This window comes from Vicia villosa, unplaced genomic scaffold (genome assembly GCF_029867415.1).
Source record: "Vicia villosa cultivar HV-30 ecotype Madison, WI unplaced genomic scaffold, Vvil1.0 ctg.001438F_1_1, whole genome shotgun sequence".
Taxonomy (NCBI): Eukaryota; Viridiplantae; Streptophyta; class Magnoliopsida; order Fabales; family Fabaceae; genus Vicia; species Vicia villosa.
In genome coordinates this window covers 312,335-337,965 of record NW_026705618.1, presented here as the reverse complement: position 1 = coordinate 337,965, position 25,631 = coordinate 312,335, and the positions used below count along the sequence as shown (strand labels likewise).

Here is a 25,631-nt window from a genome sequence, read left to right as displayed (position 1 = left end):
ACCCGGACCCGGACCCGGACCCGGACCCGGAGTCGGAGTCGGAGCCGGTGTCGCCGGTGGCGACACCGGCGAGTGGTTGTAGGATTGGGACAAGTGGCAATAATGCTTGGGACCACCACATTTGTCAATGTGGCACTTTATCCTCTTTTGTCCTTTTGTTGAGTTAATGTCATTAATTCTTTTATAAGGACTTTGAAAATGAGTGAATCTTTCAATGTGGGACTTTATTTCATGCATTTATTATCATTTACTCATTTTCACCATTTGTCATTTTAGAACACACTTGTAATCATTATACCATTAATAATTACAACAATCCCCCACTTGTTCTAATAATGAAAATTCCAATTCCAGAATATAGAAGATAAAAGTGTTAATACAGTTAGGTATCTTTCGATTTGAACTTAACCTTAGTAAAGACAACGCAAAGTCTAATCGGAACGTTAGGTAGCTATGCTTTGAACCATTATCCCATGTGATCAGACCGGCATTGCTATACACACACTTTTAAGGTTTTCTTCGCCTACATATCTCGCCTAGCACTATTTATGGCCATGTGCTTTTCCTGTTTTCATGAATTTTTCATGAGAGAAACTCCAACTCTCACTTTGAGACGGCACCATCTCGAAATTCACATAGGTGAAGTTTTATCTCTATATCCTCGATATAGTACTTCATTAAGAGTTTCCTTAAAACTCAACCCTCAATTATGTAATAGTCAACATTATCACGAAATGTTGCACCAACTTCCAAATCAACGACTTGTTGTTACCCATTGAATCTTAGGTTAAGATGTATTAACTTCAGATTGGGTTGCTATCATTGTCGGAACCCTTATTCAAGGAGCTTTAATCCCATACCTTTCGAGGTAGACTTTACTAAATCTCTGGCCAGTGGTTTAGTAAAAGGATCAGCCAAATTGTAGCTTGTTTGTATATATGTCAGTGAAATGATCCCATCCTTTATCATTTTTCTCACGAGAGAATGTCTAAGACCTATGTGTCTAGACTTTCCATTGTATACTTCACTGAAAGCTCTAGCCAGGGTGGCTTGACTGTCACAATGTATCAACACCTTTGAAACATTTTCTTTAGCTAATGGAACCTCTAATAAGAGATCCCTCAACCATTCTGCTTCTTGCCCAGCAGATGCAAGAGCCACAAACTCTGATTCCATGGTTGAGAGAGTAATGCATGTTTGTTTCTTGCTCTTCCAAGAAATCGCACCTCCAGCCAATGTGAATATCCACCCAGATGTAGATTTATAATCTCCAACACTTGATATCCAACTTGCGTCGGTATATCCTTCTAGTATGGCAGGAAACTTACCATAATGAAGGCCAAGGTTTTTAGTTTTTGACAAATATCCAAAAATCCTTGTTATTGCCTTCCAATGTTCATCATTTGGATTGCTAGTAAATCTACTCATTTTACTAACAGCAAATGCTATGTCTGGTCTAGTACATTGCATTAAGTACATTAGACATCCAATTGCACTTGCATATTCCAATTGTGCCATCGATCTACCATTGTTCTTTTGAAGTTTGACACTAGGATCGAACGGAGTGTGTACTTCCCTGAAGTTAAGGTGTTTGAACTTTTCCAACATTTTTTCAATGTAATGTGTTTGATTAAGTTCATAACCCCCACTATTTCGTCTTACTTTGATCCCTAATATAGTGTCAACTAATCCAAGATCTTTCATCTTGAATGTGGAAGTTAGAAAACCTTTTGTTTCTAAGATTCCATTCATCTCATTGCTAATAATCAACATGTCATCAACATATAGACATAGAAAGATAATAGCATTTCCACACACCTTTGTGTACAAGCATTTGTCACAAGAGTTTGGAATGAACCCATTTGAAAGTATGGCAGTGTCAAATTTTTGGTGCCATTGTTTTGGTGCCTGTTTTAAACCATATAAAGATTTGACAAGTTTACATACCTTTTGTTCATTTCCATGAAGTGTGTAGCCTTCTGGTTGCTCCATATAAATTTCCTCGTCGAGATCACCATTTAGGAATGCTGTTTTAACGTCCATTTGATGTACAATAAGGTTGTTCAAGGAGGCTAGTGCAAACAGAATTCTAATCGTCGTAGTTTTTGCTACTGGTGCATATGTATCAAAATAATCAATACCTTCCTTTTGTCTAAAACCTTTTGCAACTAGTCTGGCCTTGTAGGTGTTTAATGTACCATCGCTGTGATACTTCTTCCTAAACACCCATTTGCATCCAATGGGTCTTGATCCCTTCGGAAGATCGACTAGTTCCCAAGTGTGATTTGACATAATTGAATCCATTTCATCTTGGATAGCATCCTTCCAAAAAGAAGCGTCTCTAGAAGTCATTGCTTCTTTTTATGTTTTAGGATCATCTTCAATTTGAAGAATAATAGGAATTTTATGAACATCATTCTTATTATTTCCTTCAATTAGATAAACGGAAATAAGTTGAGAATCGATTTCATCTGGTCCTAGACCTTTATTCCTACGTGCCCTTTTGCTTCTTCTTGGTTCGGGTTGTGTTTCAACAATCCGCGTCGAATCATTGTTACCAGATTCTTTGATCGTGGGATTCTCTGGTTCCTTATTCTTTGTGATAAGATTTTCGAAGAATTCCACATCTCTAGATTCGACAATTACATTAGACTCCAAATTTAGTAGTCTATATGCTTTGCTATTTTGTGCATATCCTATGAAAGCACATCTGATCCCTCGAGGACCTAGTTTTGATCTTTTGGGGTCCATATTTTTATAATATGCCACGCACCCCCACACTCTAAAGTAATAAATATTTGGTGACCTTCCTTTCCATTTTTCATATGGAGAAATTCCAGTTGTTTTTAATGGAATTCTATTCATTATGTGACATGCGGATAATAATGCTTCGCCCCACAAATTAAATGGCAACTCTGAATGCATCAACATAGCATTAATCATTTCTTGATATGTTCTATTTTTTCTTTCGGCCATGCCATTTTGTTGTGGTGTGCGAGGCGCAGAACATTCATGTATAATGCCATATTCTTCACAATATGCATCAAATTCTGCCGAGAAGTATTCACCGCCTCTATCACTTCTAAGTACTTTTATGGTAGTACTTAATTGATTTTCGACTTCCGCTTTATATGTTTTAAAAGCATTAAAGGCATCGTCTTTATGCTTTAAGAGGTATACATGTGTGAATCTAGAACAATCATCAATGAATGTTATAAAATAACGATTTCCCCCACGGGTTAACATTCCATTGAATTCACACAAGTCAGAGTGCACAAGATCAAGAACATTTGTTTTTCTTTCAACACTTTTGAAAGGTTTCTTAATCATTTTAGACTTAACACATATTTCGCATTTTCCGAAATCATGAATGTTACATGATATCAATCCAGATTTAATTAGTCTATTCATAGTACTAATACCAATATGTGCTAATCTAGAGTGCCATAATGAAATAGATTCAAGCATATAAGCAGAATTAGAAATTTCATTAATAATATTATCAGTAGTACATAGTTTGATCATTCCCTCAGCGGAATATCCTTTTCCTACAAATATACCATTACGGGTCAATATTAACTTGCCCGATTCATACACAGATTTAATGCCAGGTTTTCCCAACAAGTCCCCACTAACGAGGTTCCTATTCATATCGGGAACATGAAGAACATTGATAAGAGTGACTTTCTTTCCAGAGGTGAAGTTGAGTTCGACAGATCCTGTTCCAACGACTCTTGATCGGACCTCATTGCCCATTTGCACCTCCTGTCCATCATTGACTTCGGTATAGGTTTTGAATGCCGCTTTATCATAAGACACATGTACAGTTGCACATGTATCATACCACCATCCTTGGACTTTTCCTTTGATGGCCATAATTTCGCTTACAGTAGCGATTATGTCGTCATTTGTATGAACAGCATTAACCTCATTTTTGGGCCTGTTGTGCCTGCAATCTCGAGCATAATGTCCGGGTTTGCCACATGCATAGCATCCATTTTTAGTACCCCTTTGTCCGCCAGAGTTTTTGAACCTGTTATGATCTTTCTTTGGACCAAGATGATTTTTTGTACCATCATATTTTTTCTTTCCTTTTGCAGCAACAGCATTTGCCTTTGCAAATCTGGAGGACTCGGTCTTTTCACGATCCTTCGTTTCTTCCTCGATTCGAAGGTGTTTCTGGAGTTTCTCCAACGAGAGATCCTCGGAACTATGCAGCAATTTCTTTCTGTATCCTTTCCATGAAGGTGGCAATTTTGCTATGATTGCACCGACTTGGAAAGCCTCAGGGACATCAATTTTTACGGCCTTAATTTTGTTCACGAGAACCTGTAACTCGTGTACTTGTGCAAGAATATGCTTTGAATCCAACATTTTAAAGTCAAAGTATTTAGATATTAAGAACTTTTTCGTACCTTCTTCTTCGGCTTTAAATTTGAATTCAAGTGCCTTCCAAATTTCCTTTGCAGATGCGGTATCAGTGTAGAGATCATAGAGACGATCGGTTAATGTGTTCAGAATGTGTCCACGGCACAGCAATTCATCTTCCTTACGTTTCTTTCTCTCCTTCTTTATTTCATCGGTGTCATCTGGAGTGGGTTCTGGAATTTCCTCCAAGTCAGGATCCAAGACATATTGAATTTTCAGAGTAGTCAGGAGAAAAGTCATTTTGTCTGCCCAACGGGTATAGTTTGTTCCATCAAAGCGATCTAGTTTCACAAGATCCTGGTTCATGAGTTTGATGCTTGAAACAGAAGCGTCGGTAGCCATGGTTTGATAATACTTTAAGATTGTTAGAAAATGTGTTTCAATCGAGAGAACCGAGGCTGGAATCGTGAACGGAATCACTTTCCTTAAAGTATTTCAAGCACTCCCGAAACGTCTTAGAGTTTTTATGCAGGAATACCCAGGATAATTCAGCCTTATCGAGTTTGCGCAAGACCGGCGAAAACTCGAATGCAGCGAAGAACGATCTGGAATTATTCAGAGGATTTTCGGAATTTGTGATGTGATTTTCTGAATGCGGAATCATCTTTATATAGGCCACGAAAATGTTAGTTTCAAAGGTTGCGACCCTTAATGAAACAATATATTTTCAAAAGTTATGACTGTTGCACCTAGACATATTCATGCACCATTTGCATGGTTTCAATTCTGCATGGTTTCGTGAATAGTTGCCTCCTTTCCGATTCAAAATTCAAATCACGTACACTGAGCAAAATATAGCAATCATCTTTATATAGGCCACGAAAATGTTAGTTTCAAAGGTTGCGACCCTTAATGAAACAATATATTTTCAAAAGTTATGACTGTTGCACCTAGACATATTCATGCACCATTTGCATGGTTTCAATTCTGCATGGTTTCGTGAATAGTTGCCTCCTTTCCGATTCAAAATTCAAATCACGTACACTGAGCAAAATATAGCACCCGGCCGAAGGCCGGCCGTCGCCCGCCGGAGCCGCCCGCTCCGATGCGAAGTGCCTAAGTGCTCAAGTGCCGTCTACAAGACGCCACTAGCGCCTCTACGCCCACGCCCCCGGACCCGGAGTCGGAGTCGGATTGGGACAAGTGGCAATAATGCTTGGGACCACCACATTTGTCAATGTGGCACTTTATCCTCTTTTGTCCTTTTGTTGAGTTAATGTCATTAATTCTTTTATAAGGACTTTGAAAATGAGTGAATCTTTCAATGTGGGACTTTATTTCATGCATTTATTATCATTTACTCATTTTCACCATTTGTCATTTTAGAACACACTTGTAATCATTATACCATTAATAATTACAACATTTACAACCTGCAAACAGCTCAGCTCAGTTTGACAGTTCAGTTCATTTAAGATAGACATGCATAAGCATTTCAGTTCTTTAACTTTTATATCGGTTGGGCTTGGGAACTTAAGAAATCAATGCAATGAATCAAAAATCAAATTTGGTTCAGGATAAAACACAAGTAGTTCAGTTTGAACTGTTTTTCGGTGTGGTTTGGGATAAAACACAAGTAGTTCGATTTGATTCGAGCAAAGTGCATTTTCCAGTTTGGTTCGGTTCTACTTGGTAAACTGGACTGTGAACTGTGACAGGAAGAACTGCTCACAAATAACAAATATAAGTGTTCAAGGGTTGGAAGAATGTAATGTAGAATTCTCCCATAATTCAAATATACATCCTCAAATTGTAGAAAACCTGGTGGATTCCAAACACAATTAGGTAGAATCATAAAAAATAAAGAGTGAAGACTTGTTGATCTTTGCCATTGGCCAAAGATTTTTTGTTAGAATTCCGGTTTAGAAACTAGAGAGATTTTATAAGTTTTGGAAGGAAAGCGGGTTTTGTGGTCACTCCCCTGTTTCTGCATTATTATATTGTCACACAGAAATTCATTCATCACACGAAGGACTTGTTCCATTAGTTTGCATAATATTAACCCAACATGGCTCCCTATCCTGAGAACTCTGTTTCATAATTGTGATTTTAATCCAAGAAACAAAATTATGAAGAAATCCTAATCAAATCAACATTACTGCTGTTGTCAACAAAGAATGTAAGAGGCTACAAAGTGCCAAAAAAAAATCATTACCAAGCACTAAATTAAAAACACGATACAGGCACAGGACATCAAGTAGAGCAGGATAATCGGAAAATGGTGCATATTTCAATTTCCAAAATGTATTATCATTGTAGAAAACCAATAGGCAGCTTAGCTAGGAAAGTCATACCCCAACTCAGAAAATATTGCTGCATGGAAAAAGTAAATTTTACAGATATTATATTGGTCAATAGCAAAGCTATGTACTAAGAAACAAATACATGAAAGAGAAACCAGTGTTGGTGTTCCCAATTTCTTCTGTTTCCTATCTGAATACGAGAGAGGTATGTATTTTTCTTTAGCCTGAAATGGAAGGTTTCTTCTATTTTAAACCACACATGAACCTTTCAGTATCACCACTATACAGCATATTGAGATCAACATTTTTAAGTGTTTGGTCAAGAAGTAGACTACTTACAAGACATTAGTTTTCCTCATTTGCGTGCAACACAGTAGTTAAAGCCTCCAAATTGTTCAGATGACATCTAGGGCACATAGATCTGTTCTGAAGTTCTTCACAAAGTGAACTGTATGTTGCTTCGAATTTAGAAGACAGCTTGTTTCCAGTTAAGAAAACAGTTGTTCTGCTGATGCTAATCAATCAAACACTTGATCTACTTTAATAATTCTAGGATCTAAGAACAAGTAAGTTGTAAAGAGAAATATTTGAGCAAGATTATATGGCGGACTTATATTTTTATGTCGCAATTAAGCATAAATTAAATTAAATTTTGTCTTGTTTTGCTTTTGTTTTCATAGATTTTATGAAACTCAGAATGTCAAAATTCTAGATAGTGAACATTTTGATTTTGGCAGTTTAGATCCTAGCATCGATCACACTTCTCATTAATTTCTAGCCTTACAATTTAACATGAAACATGTCAAAAAGAACAGCTTATCAAATAAATCGATTCTACGTTGAATATAATGTGTTTGACCTATATATATCTAAACTACATTTGTATATTGATGTGAGCAGGATTTTACTGTTAGTTAAATTATTTCAAGATTTCAGGTTGTGTGACTTTGTGAGAGACTATTAAAGCAACTATACCAGATTAATGGTTATAAGGATATATGGTGAGATCTTGCAATTCTTTTGTTTCTGTGACAAACATATTCATTAAAGACACCTTTCTTTCCAAATCAAGTAACCCACGCTCGACCTGCAGCAGGTTCTCATCATGAGAAAGAGTTAATATAGGGTGAAAAATGATAAGCAAGGAAACTTAACTTAAAAGCATTTGATTTTGAACTTACGGTCTCATAAATTTTCTGCTGGGCTTGTAATTCACGCTCCTCTTTAGTTGTTTGAGATATTATCTCCAAAAGGCTACTTTCAAGAGCACCTAGATCAACATCAGTATCATTTTCTTCCATAGTTACTTGTGCCAGATCTAAAACAAAGTTAAAGTCTATCTTAGTAAGCTTGTTAAAATTCAAATAAAAAGTAAAGCAATATGAGTGTATAAGAACCTCATGCAGACCAAAAATAAAATTATGCAGAGAAAGGACTGAACTGCTTGAAGAAATCCTCAGCATTAATGAATAAGTAATCATGACATACAATATCATATACAGAGACTAGTTGTGTTGATAGAGACTGGTTCTTTACAAAACAAAATTACAGAATTTCAATACAGAGAAATAACACATAAACAGAATGACAGGGACAAGTTTGGTTCCTTCCAAGAATTCGAGAGTCTTGGATCTCTCCCTTCCCAAATGTTCGAGAGTTGGGTCTCTCCCAATAACCACTCAATATTTCTCAGATCAACCCCCTTTGTTCAATGTATCTCCCTTTTATAATTACACAACACCTAGAATTGAATACACATAAATAATTACATAATTAGTTACTGCCCACAGCAGTAACACCCCTTAAGTAGCAGCCATTACCCCATAAAGTAACTGCCTTGGCAGTAATTTTCCCATAAAGTAACTGCCTTGGCAGTCATTAGTCATTACTCCAGTAGTGGCATTGTTCGTGATTGGTGTTCATTACAGAGTTAGCATATTATGGCTTCCACTGATTCTATTATGTTGAGGGGTTTATATAATAACTCAATCGGAAAGTTCGGGAGTGCTCTCATTTTGAAACCTTACAAAAACAGCAACAACTAAACTATAAGTCTGTAAGAGACCAATACTAACAATGAGTCTGCTAGCCGACTCGCTTAAGCTGAGTTGGCAGTGCCACCTGTTTGATCTAACAAGCTGAACTGGCTATCCTATGACAACGGCACTTCAAATGTATATTTTGGTACAAATACGCATATTCCAACAGGATTCAGCAAAAATATTGTGGTACTAATACGAACATACAAACATACATCAACAGATCAACATAAAACTAGAGGCAAAGGTAATTTTGTCCAAACAAAGCAAATGCACTTTGTCAGAACTCAGAAGGAATAAGAAAAATATAATCTCTTACAACACAAGTATCATCTAATTTTGTGCTTCTAATGACTTTATAATTTGACTAACATTAAGCATAGGAAGAAAATTGTCATCTATAACAATAGGTAGAATGAAATAACCTTCACAAGCTGCATCTTCTACCGAATCAATGTCGCAAGTGATGATGCTCTCTTGAAATTTCCTGTATTAAATAACGAATCAGTAACTGTAGTAAGGTTGAGTGAAATTTGATGCTATAAACCTACACTTTAAAGATGACACTTGCCAACTTCTGCATTGAGTAATAAATAAAAGACTGTAAAATAACATGAATGAAAGTTATCAAATAAGTTTGAGAGCTTGCCTCGCGTATGGTCAAGTTTATTATAAAGCCAAAGTTTAATAGACATGCAATAGTGAGAAGATCTTCACACCTATCATAACAGCCTCAAAAGGACTTATTGCATAAAAGTGCACATATTTCAAAAGATAACAAAAAGAACAGTGACAAAACACGAAGACAATAATAATACAGGCATTGAATATACTAAAGTATAATTTGATTTTCAAAGGAAATTACTGCTACTTTATTGGTATGCCGAACATTGACTCAATGAGGAAGAGTATGCATAATATTTTCTTCAATGAGATGAACCTTATTTTGGCATTCAGGTCAAGCATGTTGCAGATGAATCGATCACTGCAAAAAAAAAAATGACAGAAGACTTAAAAAACATGCAAGATTGTTGTTTCCAAAACTAATGGCACAAATATGTCAAAACAAAAAATATTTGGAACAAGCACAAAAGTAGCAAGGCATTACCGTAAAGCTACTTCTTCATTCTTTGAACATGAAAGCACATAAAATACAAGATTGAATGAGACCTCGGAAACTTAAAGAGCATAACAATTGAAATTCCAAATACAAGACATGATATTTTTTTGAGTGAATATTCACCTTGAGAGTTTCCAAATCAGACTCCACAGCAGACATCTCATTTTGAGTTAGAGACACCCTCGCCTGCAACCGATCATATTTTCAAGTTCAACGGATCAATAATTAAAACAGCAAACCATTAAATCTGAATGAGAATAGGAACTTGTAATGCATTACAACAAAATGTACATTTAGCTTTGAAAAATTAGCATCAGCCTTGACTCTAACACTACTAATAATTAACTTCAAATGCACTATCACAAAATGTAGATTTACTAATTTAGTTTTGAAAAATTAGTGTCAACTTCAACCCTGACGTAGCGCTACTACTATTTAACTGAAAATGCGCTAAACTAAAATATAGATTTAGCTTCTAAAAATTAGTTTCGGTCTGGACTCTAAAACTACTGATAATAAACTCGTAAGGTTTTAAAAAACGGCCTGTTACCGCAAAAACGGCTGCGACAAAAAGTATCGAAATGTTTCGATACATTCACCGCTTTTACGATAAGGAACAAATTGTGATTAATTCACACCACGATGAGCGCAATCGTCCTCAAGTCTGAAGCTACTAATAATTAACTCGTAATGCACCGATAATTAACTTGTAATGCGCTACAATATATGTAACTACCAATTAACTAACCTCTAGGGTTTGAACCGAAGCTTCACTCAAGAAGAGATGAAGTTCAAAACCTTTTAGTTCCTGTTCAACGAGTTCTTTGCAGCGCTTAGCTTTCTCAAGTTCCGTATTAGCGACGCTCAACTCTGATTTCAGCGTTTCGATTTGCTTTCTGAGAGTAACTACTCTTCGTTCTTCGGGATTTCAAGGAAAGAGATTAAGGCGCGAAAATTGAAATCAAAATTGAGACAATGAGAAATTCACAGTAGAGATTTTAAGAGTAACGAATTGGGAGAGAAATCGTAACCATACCTCCTTGAGATTTCTCGGTGGCGAAATTGCGGATGATGCTTAGCAGTTGCTTCTGCGGATCGTTTCCTGTTCCCGCCATAGCTCTTCGTTTCTATAGCTTGAGCAAACAATGCTTATTTATACTTGGGTTTTCCATAATATTAAATTCACTTGCCTTTTTTAATTACTCTCTCCATCTCTAATTATAAAGAGATGTTATTAAAATAATTTAGAACATGTAATTTTAGTAAAAGATAGAAATCTAAATAATTATTTTGATTTTTTTTAATTTAAAAATTTGGTTGTCAAAATAATAAATTTATGGTAGATAATTAGTTTTTTTATTTTTTGTAATTACTATTTAAAATTTTTAATAATTAATTTATAATATAAAAAAATTAATGGTTCTGTAAAGCATCCATTTAATCTTTTGTCTTTGCCCTCCACCTCATTAAAATGGGGATATTTTGTGTCAAAAAACTAGTAATATACCCGTGCGTCCGTACGGGTAAAAATTATTTAGTGGTGTAAAATTATATTGTAAATTGAGAGTTATGTTTATGTTTAGGGTTAAATATACTAACCCCCTGTAATGTTAGCGAGATTCGGTTTTAGCCCCTGTAAAAAAAAAATTGATCCCCCCTTAACTTCTGTAGATTCCATCCCCAGACCCCCCTATTTGCCACGGTTGCACTCAGATTCCCCTAAGATTCTATATTTTATCATACGTGGAATTTTTTTTTCTTAATATCCACCATGGCATTTCACCATCATTCCAATTTACTCTTCATCTGGAACGAAGAAACTAGAGTTCCTCTCTCCATCGTTCCTCTCCTCGTATCCTTTCCTTCCTCGCTGCTTCATCGTTCATCTCACAACATGGGTAGCAAATCTTCATCTGTAGGAAACTCCGATTGCAAATCTTCCTCGCTGCTTCATTGTTCCCAAGCTCCACCTCACTGTGGTTGTAACGTTACAATGAAGATGTGGGTATCAAACACCATTGATAACCCTAAACGCAAATTCTGGAAATGCAGAAATGTACTGGTAAGTTCATTCACTTTTTTTTTCATTTGCTCTGTTTGCTGTGCGATGAATTTGCTTGTAATTTGTTGTGCGATAAATTTTTTGCTGAATGGTTGTGGTATGTTCATATGGGATGATGAGCTGGGTGAATTCAATAATGCCGAGGTGATTCAATGTAGATGCACTGAAATGACAAAAGATGCGTTGAAAGAGATATTGAAGGACATTGTTACTGACAATTTGGGAGCAGACACAAGTTATGAGAAGATTATGAGATTGAAGAAAAAAGTTGCAATGGAGAAGAAGAAGAACCATAACATGATGGTTGCACTTGTTATGTCTTGGATGTTTTTTTCAGCAGTTTATATGTTTATGTAATTTAGTTTAGGAAAGTGTATGTTGTTTGTGATTGTATCACTTGTATCACTTTTGTGGTATCACTTTTGTGGTATGTAACAATTTGATCTTGAATGGAATGAGTTCATTGTTGTGGTTCAATTAAATGTCTATTATCATTGGTTTATAAAGATTTGCATACACCATAATATGAAGTAATTATGAGATTAGATAACATTTAAGGAAGTTGATCCAAAAAACCATTACAAATGTTATAGGTCATTACCCTAAAAGTCATGTAGATCATCACCCAAAATACCATTATAAATGGCTACAAAACAAAATAGCAGTACACTAAATACCATAACACAAAGTACCATTACTAGACCTGATCTTACCGGGCAGATCAGATGACCAGCAACAATGAAGGCTTGAAATTCGGACGGCTGAGAGGGAAAAAAAAGGGTTGTACCTGCAAGGCACTCTGATGCCAAAGTAAGTATGTGTTCCACAAGGTACAACAAAGTGAGAGAATTTTGGGGTAAGAAAAGATTACCTTGCCCTCTGTTATGAGAGGGCTATTTATAGGGTGCCCTTTGGCTCCGTCTTCTGAGGCGGAGATTTTGGTGACGCGAGGGCTGGCTGTTTGCCGGGTATAAGTGTGTCTCGTGGTCGGTTGTCCAAAGCGTCTGCCCGGAGCGGTCTGGAGGAGGTCGCCACGCGTGGTTCAAGGCGCCTTGGGCCGAAGGATGGGTTGGCCCAATTGGATTGATTGGGTCGGCCCAAAACAGGAGCCCCCCAAGTCGTTGCTCCTGCTCGTGGGAGTGACGACTTAGAGGAAGCTGATCCGGGGGACCTGCATGGGACGCGCGCTCAGGGCATCCGAGTGGGATAGGCCTGAGGCTTCCGAGGAGAGGAAGGGTCATGCCGGGAGTTAGGAAGCGTAACGTTTTGGAAAAGTTAGTTGGGGGGCACATCGCATTTAATGCGAAATGATGGCTACCCTATACCTAGGCCATTAGGGTTAATGATGGCCATGCCGTTTCAGTGTTGCACGTGTGGCGCATGTGACATCTTTAACAGCCTATAAATACCAGGGTCTGCCATTTTCCCCAAATTTTTCAAATTCTTCTACTTTGTTTTCTCTTCTCTGTCGCCGACTGAGAGTTTTACTGTGGTGATCTTCCTCTTGTTCTTCGCTTCATCCGCGAAAAACCTTACCTATAAGTTCGTTTTTGGTTTTGTTTTATGGCTTTTCATGCTTTGATGTTTGTTAGAAATCGATTGCATGTGGTTAGGGTAGGTTTTAGGGATGATTTTTGATGAAGGTATAGGATGAAACTGTCGATAGGTGGCGGAGATGGAGGATTTCTCCGTCGCTTACGGCGGTGTACGGTTGATTTTTCCCTGAGGATATCGTTTAGCCTTTTGATGGCAGTTTGGGATGATTGATCAACCATGATTGAGTTTTTAATGTTTTTTCTAGGAGAGTAGGCCGTCATGGCGTAGTGTGTGTTTTCCTTTTGCTCGGATTCGGTTTTTCCGGATAGGGGCAAGGTCGCAGGCTGTTCGGTCTTTGGATCGTTGGTGCGCCCTTTCACTCTGAACGGTGGTGGAAGGGTGGATTTGATTTAACTGTTGAATTCACTGTTCTCCCCTGTGTTTCAGGTGAAATATGACCAAAGTGGGACGCCCGTCAGCCTCTGGTTCGTCGTCCTCCACTCCTCTGGCTCGGCAGGAGGTGCCCCTGTCGGCCTGGGTGATCCAGGAAGCGCTTGACGTCGAGAGTTATTTTATGGAGGATGACTCGGACATCTTCACGGAGATCGGGGGTTATGTGGATCCTTCCGGGGATACCTCTAGGAATGGGTGGTCGGTTCTTATCTCGGCCAAATGGGACCGTATCTGTGACGTATATACTCCCGATCTGCTCTCCATATACGAGGTGGTCTTTCGGGAGATGGGGTTCCGTGTACCTTTGTCAGAGTTTCAGATGGTTGTTCTTAACCATTTGGAGGTGGCCCTGCGCAACTTCATCCTAATTCGATCGCTTTTATCCGGGCGTTCGAGCTGGTCTGCTCTCACCTGAAGATAGGGGCGACCATCCCTTTGTTTTGTGTGCAATGTACGGTGAGGGACGGTCGCTTCGGATGGGTGTCTTTGAAGCAGTCGAAGAAAATATTCAAGTCTTACTCGGATTCCCTGAAGGGTTATAAGCCCCGCTTCTTCCTCATCCGCCCTCAGTCTTGGGAGGCCCGAGATAGTGTCTTTGCTAGGGTTCCGACCTTGGATGTTAATGGTCATCCAGTACTTAACGATATTGGGGAGCCAGTCACTACTCGGAGACATAAAGTTTAGATTTTTCTGGTCTCGGGATCACTTTGAGTATGGCACGGACCAGTACATTACCAAACTTTCTGATTTGGATGAGGATGCTCGGGGGGACTATGCTCTCCTTCAGAACTTCGTGCAGGGCCTTCCTGCGGTCGCCAGGGTGGACCGCTCGGGGAGGCCCATTGTAGATGAAGCTGGGGAGATCATTAAGGAGCCGGGCGTGATCAGTATGAAGGAACTTCTGGCTAGTGGGACTGATGAGGGCACATTTGCCTATCTGGGTATCTGCCCCTCTCCCCTTTGTTTTGTTATTTTAACTTTGTTATTTTGTCGTTGTAGCTTTTGGTCGTGGTCTTATGACGGGCTGATCCTCACATTTTTATTTTGATTCTTTTTGCAGAGTCGATAGATCGGGCTCGTCACGAACGGATGCTCAGACAGGCGAGCAAGGCCAAGGGGATTGTCAAGAAGAGTGCAGGTCCTAGGTTGGCTGCGGTGTAGAGGTCCCTGGCGACGGGTTCGGGCACTTCCTCTTCCTCCCTAGCTGCTGTTGGTTCCCCGATGCCAACTTCTGACCAGGGTGACTCCCTGAGGCCGGTCAGGTGCTTCCTTCCCCTCTTCGTCAGCAGCCGGATTCGGACGCGCTGGTTCGTCACAAACGGCAGAGGGTCGAGGCCGTGGATCTGACTCAAGAAGAGGCCAGTGATATCTTTACCCTTCCTTCATGCTTCCTCCAGCCCCGGTTCTTTGAGGGAGGGCCCTCTCTGACCATTCCTCGGGCTGAATCTCTTCACATTGAATGCTTGGAGCCCTCCGTTCGGCAAAGATTCTTGGTGCAGGACGCTTCGGCTGTGGTTCGGGTGCTTGAGTTGGCTACCCTTTATGCTCGTTCGGCGCCATTATCTGCGGAAATGGTGAGGCTACTCGAGGAGGATTTTAAGGTGAAGACGTCTGCTCTGGCGGAACGAGACCAGTCGCTGAGGGAGTAGGGTGAGGAGCTGGCGACCGTGACAGCTCAGCTGAAAGCGAAGGAGGATGCCCTGGCGGACGTGCAGGGTCAGTACACTTTGCTCTCCCGTACCCTGTATGGAGTGATGTTGTCTTCCTCGGTGAGGGAGGCATCTCTTCGCCGATCTCAGGCTCCTGCTGAGGATGAGACGGAGGAGGAGAGGGTTCTCTTGACCCGGGCGGATTTGATCCAGTACATCAGAGTTTTGGGGGGTGATTGTGTCGCTGCTGCCGAGGACACCTACAATTCCATAGTGGCCCAGATTAAATTGAAGAATCCTGGGGTGGAGTTGGTGACTGAGGGAACCGGGCCGTACCATCGTTTGGAGGGTGACCAGATTGTTTCTCCGGTCTTCGGGGACAGGCCAGCGACTCAAGAAGCCGAGGAAGTCCAGATGGAGGAAGGTGCTTGAAGCCTTTATTTTGTAATGATGTTCTGGGGGGTATGCCCCTCATTTGATTTTGTATGTATATTTACCAGTTCGGTCTTGATGGCCGTAGTTGGGCACATCTTCGGGCTTTTTGCCCGTCTTTATTTAAAAGTACTTAGTTTTTAACGCTTTTGGTAGTTTCCTTGGAATTTGTGTGCATGCGTTTTGAGTTTTTGGGAGGTGTGTTATTGGTTCCCAACGTCTTTATCCATTAAAGGCTTGTTCGTTTCCCAAGCTTTTTGTTCCCTTCTTCCTTTATAAAAGGAGGTCTCATGGACCTTTCTTTCTTCATTTTTTCGCAGGAATGGGTGGTGCTAAAGGGAAAAAGATATCTTCAACCTCGTGCTCTCGTGGAGTGAAGAAGGTGAACGAGAAGAAGAAGGCTTCAACCGGCTCTGCTTCTCGTTCCCAAGGTTCTCTGAGTTCGGACGCCCAGGCTCAGATGTCTGGTGTGAGAGTCGTGGTTGACGCAAATGGTTCCGAGACCGAGTGGGATGAGGATTGGTATCAGTATCTTCACTCAGAGGAGTTTGCCCGTCGGGATGAGTGAAGCGTTTTCTTTTCATTCGATGTTTGTTTTGTAACTCTCATGAACGGTGAATAAAGTACTATTGTTGTGTTTTGTGTGTTTATTTTGCGTATTTGGAAGGTTTACTCGACTTAGAATGTATTGATCGCCAAGTGTGTGGAACTGTGGTCGATTGCCGGGGACATGTACCTGGCATATGGTGAGTCTCGGATTTCGTTGTGTTGAGCTCCGGGGCTCATAGCGTGAATGGTCCCCTCGCGAGCGGGGCGTTCTGCCGTCGTGGTACGTGTTTACGAGGGGGGATGCTCGGTATTCGGGTTCCCCGAAGGACAAGGAGTCTGCTCGATTAAGAGAGCGGGCTTCTGTCGTTTTGTTTCAGTTAGAGGTGCTCGGCGCGTACCAGGCCGCACCTGTGTTTTTAGCTGTAGTATTGCTTGAGCTTTTCAGCGTTCCAAGGTCGAGCGAGTTTTTCTCCTTGCAAATTCTCTAGGTAGTATGCCCCGTTTTCTGTCCTTGCTCGGACGCGATAGGGGCCTTCCCAATTTGCGGCCAGTTTGCCTTCTCGGGAATCTTTGTGGTTTCTTTTGAGCACTAGGCTGTCTACTTTGAATTCCCGTTTAATGACTTTTGCGTCATGCCTTAGGGCGATTTTTTGCTTGAGCGAGGCTTCACGTAGAGCGGCTCCGGTTCAGATTTCTTCGACCAGGTCGAGCTCTTCTCTAATTGCCTCGATGTTGCCCTCCGTTTCGAGGGGCTCTTTGGTGCGTCTTAAGGGCAGGTATATCTCGACGGGGATCACAGCCTCTGTCCCGTATGTCAGTCGGAAGGGGGTCTCCCCGGTGGTGGAGTGTGGAGTGGTGCGGTAGGCCCAGAGGACGCTGTGTAGCTCTTCGACCCATCTCCTTTTTATTTCGTCCAGTCTTCTTTTGAGGCCCCTCAAAATTACTCTGTTAGCGGCCTCCGCTTGCCCGTTTGTTTGGGGATGCTCAACTGATGTGAAATGTTGTTTGGTTCCTAATTTTGTGACAAATTCTTGAAAGCGTCCGTCGATGAACTGGGTGGGTGCCGTTGTCGGTGATGATGGCCGAGGGTACCCCGAATCGGGCGAGGATGTTTCTTTTGTAGAAGCGAAGTACGTTTAGGGATGTGATTTTGGCTAATGGATTGGCCTCAATCCACTTAGTGAAATAGTCGACCGCGACTATTAGATACTTGTTCTGATTGCTCCCGGTTACGAACGGGCCGAGGATATCCATGCCCTACCACACGAACGACCATGGAGATGACAAGGACTTGAGTTTGTTGGGGGGTGCAAGGTGCATGTCCCCAAAACGCTGGCACTTGTCGTATTTCTTTACGTATTCCATGGCGTCGTCCTGCATCGTAGGCCAATAGTATCCGGCTCGGAGGGCTTTCCGGGAGAGAGATCTCCCTCCTAAGTGTTGTGAGTTGATTCCTTCGTGTATCTCTCGGAGTATGTGGGGAACCGTGCCCTCGTCTATGCATTTGAGGAGGGTATGGAAAATCCCCGTCGGTAGAGGTGATTTTCGACCAAGACGTACGAGCAGGATCTCCTTCGGATTACGGAGGCCTCTTTGGGATCGGCGGGCAGGAGGTCGCTAGTTAGGTAATTATATATGGGCGTCATCCAGCAGGACGCATCCCCTATCGCGTTTACGAGTGTTAGCGCGGATGGAGATTCAGTACTAGTTTTTGGCAATATTTCCTGGATTACGAATTTGTTGCCCCCTTTCTTCCTCGTACTAGCTAGTTTCGATAGGACGTCTGCCCGGGAGTTGTGCTCCCTTGGGATGTGTTTTACTTTGGCGCTCCTGAATCGGGTTAGTCTTTCTCGTACGAGGGCCAGATATTCGGCGAGAGCTTCGCTTTTGACCTGATATTCGCCTGAGATATGGGATGCGACCAGTTGAAATTCGGTGAATACCTCAATTTCCTTGGCTTCTAAGTCGTTTGCGAGGCGCAGTCCGGCAAGCAGGGCCTCATACTCGGCTTGGTTGTTGGATGTTGGGAATGAGAGCGAGAGGGATACTTCTATGAGGGTTCCTTCCCCGTTTTCTAGAATGATCCCTGCTCCACTGCTGGTTAAGCTTGACGCCCCGTCCACGTATAAGGTCCATCTCCGGGCGTTGTTGTTTGTTGTTTCGGGGAAGGCCATTTCGGCCACGAAATCTGCCAAGACTTGTGCCTTAAGGGCTTTTCTTCCTTCGTACTTGATGTCGAACTCTGTAAGCTCTAATGACCAACGGAGCATCCTTCCGGCCATATCAGGGCGTGCAAGCAATTGTTTCACGGGTTGCTCGATTCGTACGACTATGGTATGGGCTAGGAAATAGTGCCTGAGTCTCCGAGCCGCGGTTATTAATGTGAGTCCAACCTTTTCGATTTGTTGGCATCTGACCTTGGGGCCTTGGAATGCTTTGCTTGTGAAGTAAATGGGTTTCTGGTCTTCCGGGGTTTCCCGTATTAAGGCCGCGCTGACGGCCTTGGTGGATACGACGAGATATAGGTATAGGATTTCTCTGGCCTCAGGCCGGGATAAGACCGGTGGGTTGGAGAGGGCTTGCTTGAGATGGGAGAGGGCGTGCTCACACTCTTCCGTCCATTCGAAGGCGGTTTCCTTGGGCAAGAGTTTAAACAAGGGAATGGCATGTTGGGCGGATTTGGCCACAAACCTGGATAGTGACGTGAGCATGCCGTTTAGGGTTTGGATTAACCTTTTTTTGAGCTCGGGGTAGGCAAATCCGAAAAAGCCCTGCATTTATCCGGGTTGGCTTTGATTCCTCTTTCCGTTAGGCAAAAACCGAGGAATTTTCCTGCCCGAACGCCGAACGTACATTTCTCAGGGTTGAACCTCATCTTGCACTTTCGGGCTTGCTCGAAAACCTTTTTAAGATGGGCGGCATGATCGGTTTCTTTTTGGGATTTGACGATCATATCGTCCATATAGACTTCGAGCATGTCGCCTATTTCCGCTCATAACACTTTGTTCATCATGCGCTGGTATGTTGCGCCGACATTTTTCAGACCGAAGGGCATTACGTTGTAATAGTAGTTTCCCGATTCGGTCATGAAGGCCGTTTATTTCTTGTCAGTTTTAGCCATGGGTATTTGATTGTACCCGGAGTATGCGTCCATAAATGAAAGTAATTTAAAACCGGCGGAATTATCAACTAGTTTATCTATATTAGGCAGAGGGTAAGCATCTTTTGGGCAAGCCCTATTAAGATCGGTGTAGTCAGTGCACATGCGCCATTTTCCATTTGATTTTTTAATAAGTACAACATTGGAGAGCCAAGTGGTGTACTTGGCCTCATGTATAAATTTGGCCTATAGGAGGTCTTTTACAGCTAGTTCGGCCACAGCCGTTTTCTCTGGTGATTGTTTTCTTCTTCTCTGAGCAACAGCCTTGCAAGCGGGGTCGATAGTCAGGTGATGGCAAGCCACTTCTGGATCGAGCCCGGGCATCTCGGCGGCGCTCCAGGCGAATAGGTCGGCGTTTTCGCAGAGGCAAGCTTGGAGTTGTCTTTTGGCCAGGTCTGACAGGTCTGCTCCGATCTTGACTCCCCTGGTCGGATCTTCTCCGAGGGCCGCGAGTTCGAAGTCTCCGTCTGGAATTGGCCGAAGGATCCCTTCTGACGTGCCTGTGTTTATGCTCTGCTCGGACTCTCCCTGAAAACGACTGTCGAGGTCGACAGTGTCGATGCGGGGCATTGATTTGTTGGTCTCGGAGACTGCGTTGGTCGCTGTTTTGTCTTGAGGGGCCGTTTTTATCGAGCTCAGGCCTTTGGTGGAGGCTTCGAAGCATCTTCTGGATGTTTCGATGTCTCCGTTGAGTATCACGACATGTCCTCTCGTCGTGTAGTACTTGAGTTTGAGATGCATGGTCGAGGGGACCGCGATTAGTTTGGCCAGGGTCGGGCGTCCAAGGATGCACTGGTAGATCGAAGGGCATTCGATGACCAAGAATTGAACTTTGATGGCCCTATCGGTTTCTGCCGATCCGATGGAAACGATGAGCTCGACGAACCCCCATGGTTTCATCATGGTGCCGTTGAAACCTTGTAGGTCTGATCCCACATATGGGGTAAGGTGGTTGTCGTTGAGTTGTTGTGTTTTGAACAGTTGGGAGTACATGATGTCCACCGAACTCCCCTGATCGACTAGAATGCGTTGCACGTCGAAATTGGCCATCCGAGCTCGAATGAGGAGGGGGATGGTTGCGTTGGGTGCTCCACCGGGTAGTTCCTCTTTGTAGAAAGATATAGAGGATGGGCTGCCCTTGGCTTGGTCGAGAGCGGCGGCTTTGCTCGAACTGGCTGAGAGCAGTTCGTCGAATTTTCATTTTACGGATCCGACAGTGAGTTTGCTGAATCCCCCACCGGATATGACCATGGCGGAGGGGAACATTTCCCATGGACTGTGAGGAGAGGGGGCGGTCGTTGATTTGGCCCAATCGTGGAGGTAAAAGTCTTCCGGCCTGGTGATGCTCATGGCTACTTGCATGGCGGGCGTATCATCCACCGGCTTTTCCTCAATGATTGGTTTGGCCTCTTTGGCGGCCTCTTGCTTCTTCGCGTATTGCTTCAGGTGTCCCTCCCTGATTAATATCTCTATGGCATCCTTTAGGTGGATGCAGTCCTCGGTGTTGTGCCCGTGGCCTTTGTGGAATCGGCAGAACTTCGATTTGTCCATGTTTGGTCGTGCAGGCATGGTTTTAGGGAAGCGGACCTTGCCCGTCTGGAATTCGGCGTTCGCGCATTCGTTTAGGATGTGTTCCCTTGAAGTATTGAGCGGGGTGTATTCTCGGAACTTCCCGGCTAGGGCCTTGTAGTCCATGGGATCCTGGCCCTTATCGTCTTTCTTTTTGTCTGTTCCCCATCGGGAATCGTCTTGGCGACTGTTTTTATTGCTTTCTTCCTGTCTGGAATTGTGTACCGCATAAGCGGCCTCCTTTTCCTCATATTGTATGTATGCCTGGGCTTTGAGGAAGAACTCATTCAAAGTGGCCGGTGTTTCGATCCCGACGGCTTTGGCGAAGTCTGAGCGTGGTCGGAGGCCTCGCTCGAGCAAGAATTTCTTCATATGGACAGTCGTGGATACTTGCACGACTTCCTTGTTGAATCTTTCGATGTAAGCTCGTAGGGACTCGTCTTTTCCTTGGATGATGGCTTCCAAGGAGGCTTCTGATCTGGGGTGTCTACGGGAGGCCGTGAAGTGTCTGGAAAAAAGTTTTTCGAGCACCTTCCATAAGGTGATTGACTCATTAGGCAAACTCTTATACCAGGTCATGGCTCCTTTGCGCGGGGTGGTTGGTAATAGACGACATTTGATGGCACCGGGAACCCCTTTGTAGTCGAGGAGGGCGTCGATGTTCTCTATGTGTTCATCCGGGTCAATGGCCCTGTCGTACGTACCCAGCGGCAGGGGTTTTTCAAGACCGGCCGGTAGGGGTGCTTCCAAGATTGAGTGGGACAGAGGGCCCCTGCGCTCCTCTTCGTCGTCGCTGGCGGAAGGAGTGGAAGATCGGCTCCGACTCCGCCTGTGTCGCCTCCGGTTATCGTCGTGCTTTGTCGGAGGTGACCGGGATCTTCTTTTTGGTCGAGGAGATTGTGATCGGTGTCGGGAGCGGTGGTCGCTTGACCCTTTCTTGGAGGATGGACCTGCGTTCTCCCTGGGGGAGGGAGACCGAGGGCGTTTCTCGGGAACCACGTCGCGTTGAGAGCGATGCTTGCGACCGGGGGGAGTCTTCGATCGGCGCTTTTGCTCGAGCGCCCCGATCCTGTCGTTTTGCGGTTGTATGAGCGTGTTGGTCTGGGCAAGAGCGGCCAGGACAGCGTTCATGGTCTGGTCTTGGGGAGCCTGACCTTTGGAGAGGAAAGGGTTGCCCAGGATTTCTTCGTGGTTGTCCTTCCCGCCTGTATTCTCGATATGCTGGAGTGCATCATCTTGGAGATTTCTTGGGGAGGGAGATGATGTTGCACTGTCGCGAGGGACGGTGTTCCTGGATGGAGGCACGACGATGGAAACTTCGTTTTTGGTGAGTATCGCAGCGTCTAATGAAGAGGAGTCTTCGTTATTGCTAGCCATGAGTGAAAGTTGATTTGAGCTTTGGTTCCTGGGTTCTTACGAGAGGCAATAATGGATCAAGAAAGTGCAAGAAGAGGAACGGGGGAGCTGGAGTTTCCCACAGACTGCGCCACTGATCTTACCGGGCAGATCAGATGACCAGCAACAATGAAGGCTTCAAGATCGGACGGCTGAGAGGGGGAAAAAAGGGTTGTACCTGCAAGGCACTCCGATGCCAAAGTAAGTATGTGTTCCATAAGGTACAACAAAGTGAGAGAATTTTAGGGTAAGAAAATATTACCTTGCCCTCTATTATGAGAGGGCTATTTATAGGGTGCCCTTATGCGAAATTGGCTCCGTCTTCTGAGGCGGAGATTTTGGTGACGCGTGGGCTGGCTGTTTGCCGGGCACGAGTGTGCCTCGTGGTCGGTTGTCCAAAGCGTCTGCCCGGAGCAGTCTGGAGGAGGTCGCCACGTGTGGTTCAAGGCGCCTTGGGCCGAAGGATGGGTTGGCCCAATTGGATTGATTGGATCGGCCCAGAACAAGACCATTACAATTTAACTTAATTTCAGTTGCTACAAAATACACAAAATAATCAACTTCTGCTCTTTTGGTTCTTCCATTTCTTCAAAGACCTAGTTGACACTCCAAGGCTTGATGATGTCTTTGCAGGGTCTATAATTGTGATTGGTTGCTCAAATGAACCTGGAACAGTAATTGGTTTCTTGAACCAACTTAATTTGACTCTTTAACTCCTCCTTATCTTTAAACCATGGTGAGGTTTGATTGTCTTCTTTTTCTTGGGCTGTGGTTGACTAGTGTCTACAACACATGACTGGGTCTAACTCTGCACATTATTTGGCACAGCATCATGAACATTCTCAGGCTCTACATCATTTTGCACATCATCCTGGTCATCATTCTGAACAACCTCAGTCTCCATATTGTTTTGCTCCTCATATGGCACAGCATCATGTACAACCTCAGTCACTTTAGCTTTGACCTTTCTCTACATCACAGTCATAAACAAACAATAAAATTTAGACATTGAATGCAACATAAATCTTTATGAAGAAAATATAACATGTCTTACCTTTCTTTTGAGTGCAACAGGGTCCTGTGTGGGGCTCTTACATGTCAAAGCATTATGACCAAACTGGTCACGTTTTGTACATTTGTATGCAACCCCAGTCCTTCTTTTCCTAGCACCCTCTTCACCACTTTCTCGAATCCTCACCTTTCTAGGTCTACCAGGCCCTTGTTTGTAAGCTGGTGGTAGCATGTCTTCCATCTCAGCTTCTGGCCACATGTCTTCTTCACATTTCTTATTGGGCCTAGTCAACATTCCAGCAACTACCCCATCTTCCCTTAGTGGCAAAGTTACATCAATACCCTCAAATCCATCTAACAAGGCAGTGGCTCTGTCATCCTCACTATCATCCAAACCTTCAACCACTTCATCTCCTAAGTCATCTACATCAATGACTCCATTAACACAAGTAGGTTCCCTCACATAAAGTTCTATGTTTTCAGCATCATGTTCCAAATATAAGTCTCCATCAGTACCATTTGCACAAAAATATGAAGCAAAGTCATATGCATCATCATCCTTTCTAATCGGAATATAACCCTCATCTATTTCCAATATCTTCGCCCATACCCTATAGCTCCCTTTCTTGTACCCCCACTTATTCACTAGGTTCTCGACAGTTTCCATGGTCCATGATTCTATGTGTAACCCATAAATAGTAGAATCTACCCCCCCTCTATAGATTATCTCATCTCTGTTTAACCTAATAAACTCACCCCCGTGGTGAAAAGTAACGTTGAAATGTTGCATATCCTGCGTTTAAACATTCAAATCGAAATAAAAACTCCAACAGAGAAGAAACACGAAATGGAGAAGAAGAAGAACCATAACAACACTAACCTCTGACATTGCGCCGTCGTCCACCAAACCTTTCTACGCCGCCGCCGTCCACTGTGTTTTACGTCGTCGTCGTCACTGTCGTTGCTAACTTGGGAATGTCTGAAAACATTACTAAACCTAATTTTTACAAGGGGTAAAACCAATTGACTTTATTACATTTTACAACAGCGTGGCATGTATATTTTACCAAGATTGCCACGTATGTAACATCTTACAGCCACATGGACATTTTAATTTAATTTTAATAAATATGATTTAACAAGTGGCATTGAGGGGTGTTTTGGCGTGGAATCTTTGCAAGTTAAGGGGGTGATGGAAAAAAAAACTTTACCAGGGACTAAAATAAAAACTCGCTAACATTACAGGGGGAGTTTGTATATTTAACCCTTATGTTTATGTATATTTAGCTTCAAATTGAAATAAAAAATTTGTGTCTCAAATAAAGGCAATTGTTAATTAAAAAAAAAGATATTTTGCTAATAATGTCCCGTGAGAAAAGTAAAAAAATTTTGACATTTGAAAATAAGAATTTTGTGTTTTAAATAAAGGTAAATGTTTATTAAAATAAAATATATAGTTGCAAATTGAAAATAAAAATTTTGTGTCTCAAATAAAGGCAAATGTTAATTAAAAAAAAAGATATTTTGCTGATAATATCCAGTGAGAAAAATAAAAATTTTGACATTTGAAAATAAGAATTTTGTGTTTTAAATAAAGGTAAATGTTTATTAAAATAAAATATATATTTTGTTGATAGTGGCCCGTGAGAAAAAGAAACTAATTTGACATTTAAAAATATAATTTTTGTGTCTCAAATAAAGACAAATGTTAATAAAAATAAAATAGGTGTGAGAAAAAAAGAAATTTAACTGACAATGATTCATGAGAAAAGAGAAATTTTGATATTTTAATATAAAAATTTCGTCTAAATTTTAAAAATATATTAATTAATATTTTTAATAATAGTAAATAAATAGAAATGATTTTATATAGTGTAAAATCTATTTAAATATAAATATAAATTTAAAATAAATTATTTAATTGTAAAATGAATAATAATAATAATAATTTAAATTCAATTGTATTGAATAATTTTATATAAAAA

General features: G+C 42.0%; 3 protein-coding genes across 6 annotated transcripts; all 3 read right to left on the bottom strand.

Annotated features, from left to right (window-relative positions):
* Window positions 1–5,898: 5,898 nt before the first annotated feature.
* Window positions 5,899–10,981, bottom strand: LOC131635142 (uncharacterized). 4 transcript variants are annotated; one of them, XM_058905750.1, is made up of 10 exons: window positions 10,867–10,981; window positions 10,579–10,748; window positions 9,954–10,016; window positions 9,819–9,838; window positions 9,651–9,695; window positions 9,136–9,197; window positions 7,853–7,989; window positions 7,670–7,758; window positions 7,011–7,149; window positions 5,899–6,914 (listed from the first exon to the last, which is right to left on the bottom strand). In XM_058905750.1, exons 1-9 carry the CDS (start codon window positions 10,943–10,945, stop codon window positions 7,017–7,019), a joined length of 798 nt encoding a protein of 265 aa, XP_058761733.1. In that variant the 5' UTR covers window positions 10,946–10,981; the 3' UTR covers window positions 5,899–6,914; window positions 7,011–7,016. The 4 variants fall into 4 exon arrangements, with proteins under 4 accessions (XP_058761733.1, XP_058761732.1, XP_058761734.1 ...); XM_058905749.1 differs by having other exon boundaries at window positions 5,899–6,895; XM_058905751.1 differs by having other exon boundaries at window positions 5,899–6,741.
* Window positions 10,982–18,007: 7,026 nt separating this feature from the next.
* On the bottom strand, window positions 18,008–19,288 carry LOC131635150 (uncharacterized). The gene has a single exon (XM_058905757.1). It carries the CDS (start codon window positions 19,286–19,288, stop codon window positions 18,008–18,010), a length of 1,281 nt encoding a protein of 426 aa, XP_058761740.1.
* A 1,580-nt stretch (window positions 19,289–20,868) lies between these two features.
* LOC131635149 (uncharacterized) lies at window positions 20,869–22,617 on the bottom strand. Its single transcript, XM_058905756.1, has one exon. It carries the CDS (start codon window positions 22,615–22,617, stop codon window positions 20,869–20,871), a length of 1,749 nt encoding a protein of 582 aa, XP_058761739.1.
* Window positions 22,618–25,631: the final 3,014 nt, after the last annotated feature.

Bases quoted from the DNA above. Each gene is read 5' to 3' on its own strand.
- LOC131635150 (XM_058905757.1), bottom strand. From the start codon at position 19,288: ATGCAGGGCTTTTTCGGATTTGCCTACCCCGAGCTCAAAAAAAGGTTA.
- LOC131635149 (XM_058905756.1), bottom strand. From the start codon at position 22,617: ATGGCTAGCAATAACGAAGACTCCTCTTCATTAGACGCTGCGATACTC.
- LOC131635142 (XM_058905748.1), bottom strand. From the start codon at position 10,945: ATGGCGGGAACAGGAAACGATCCGCAGAAGCAACTGCTAAGCATCATC. The intron at 9,198-9,650 runs GTTCATCTCATT...TATTTAATACAG, and splicing joins GACCTGAATGCCAAAATAAG to GAAATTTCAAGAGAGCATCA. The intron at 7,759-7,852 runs GTAAGTTCAAAA...AACCTGCTGCAG, and splicing joins AGCAGAAAATTTATGAGACC to GTCGAGCGTGGGTTACTTGA.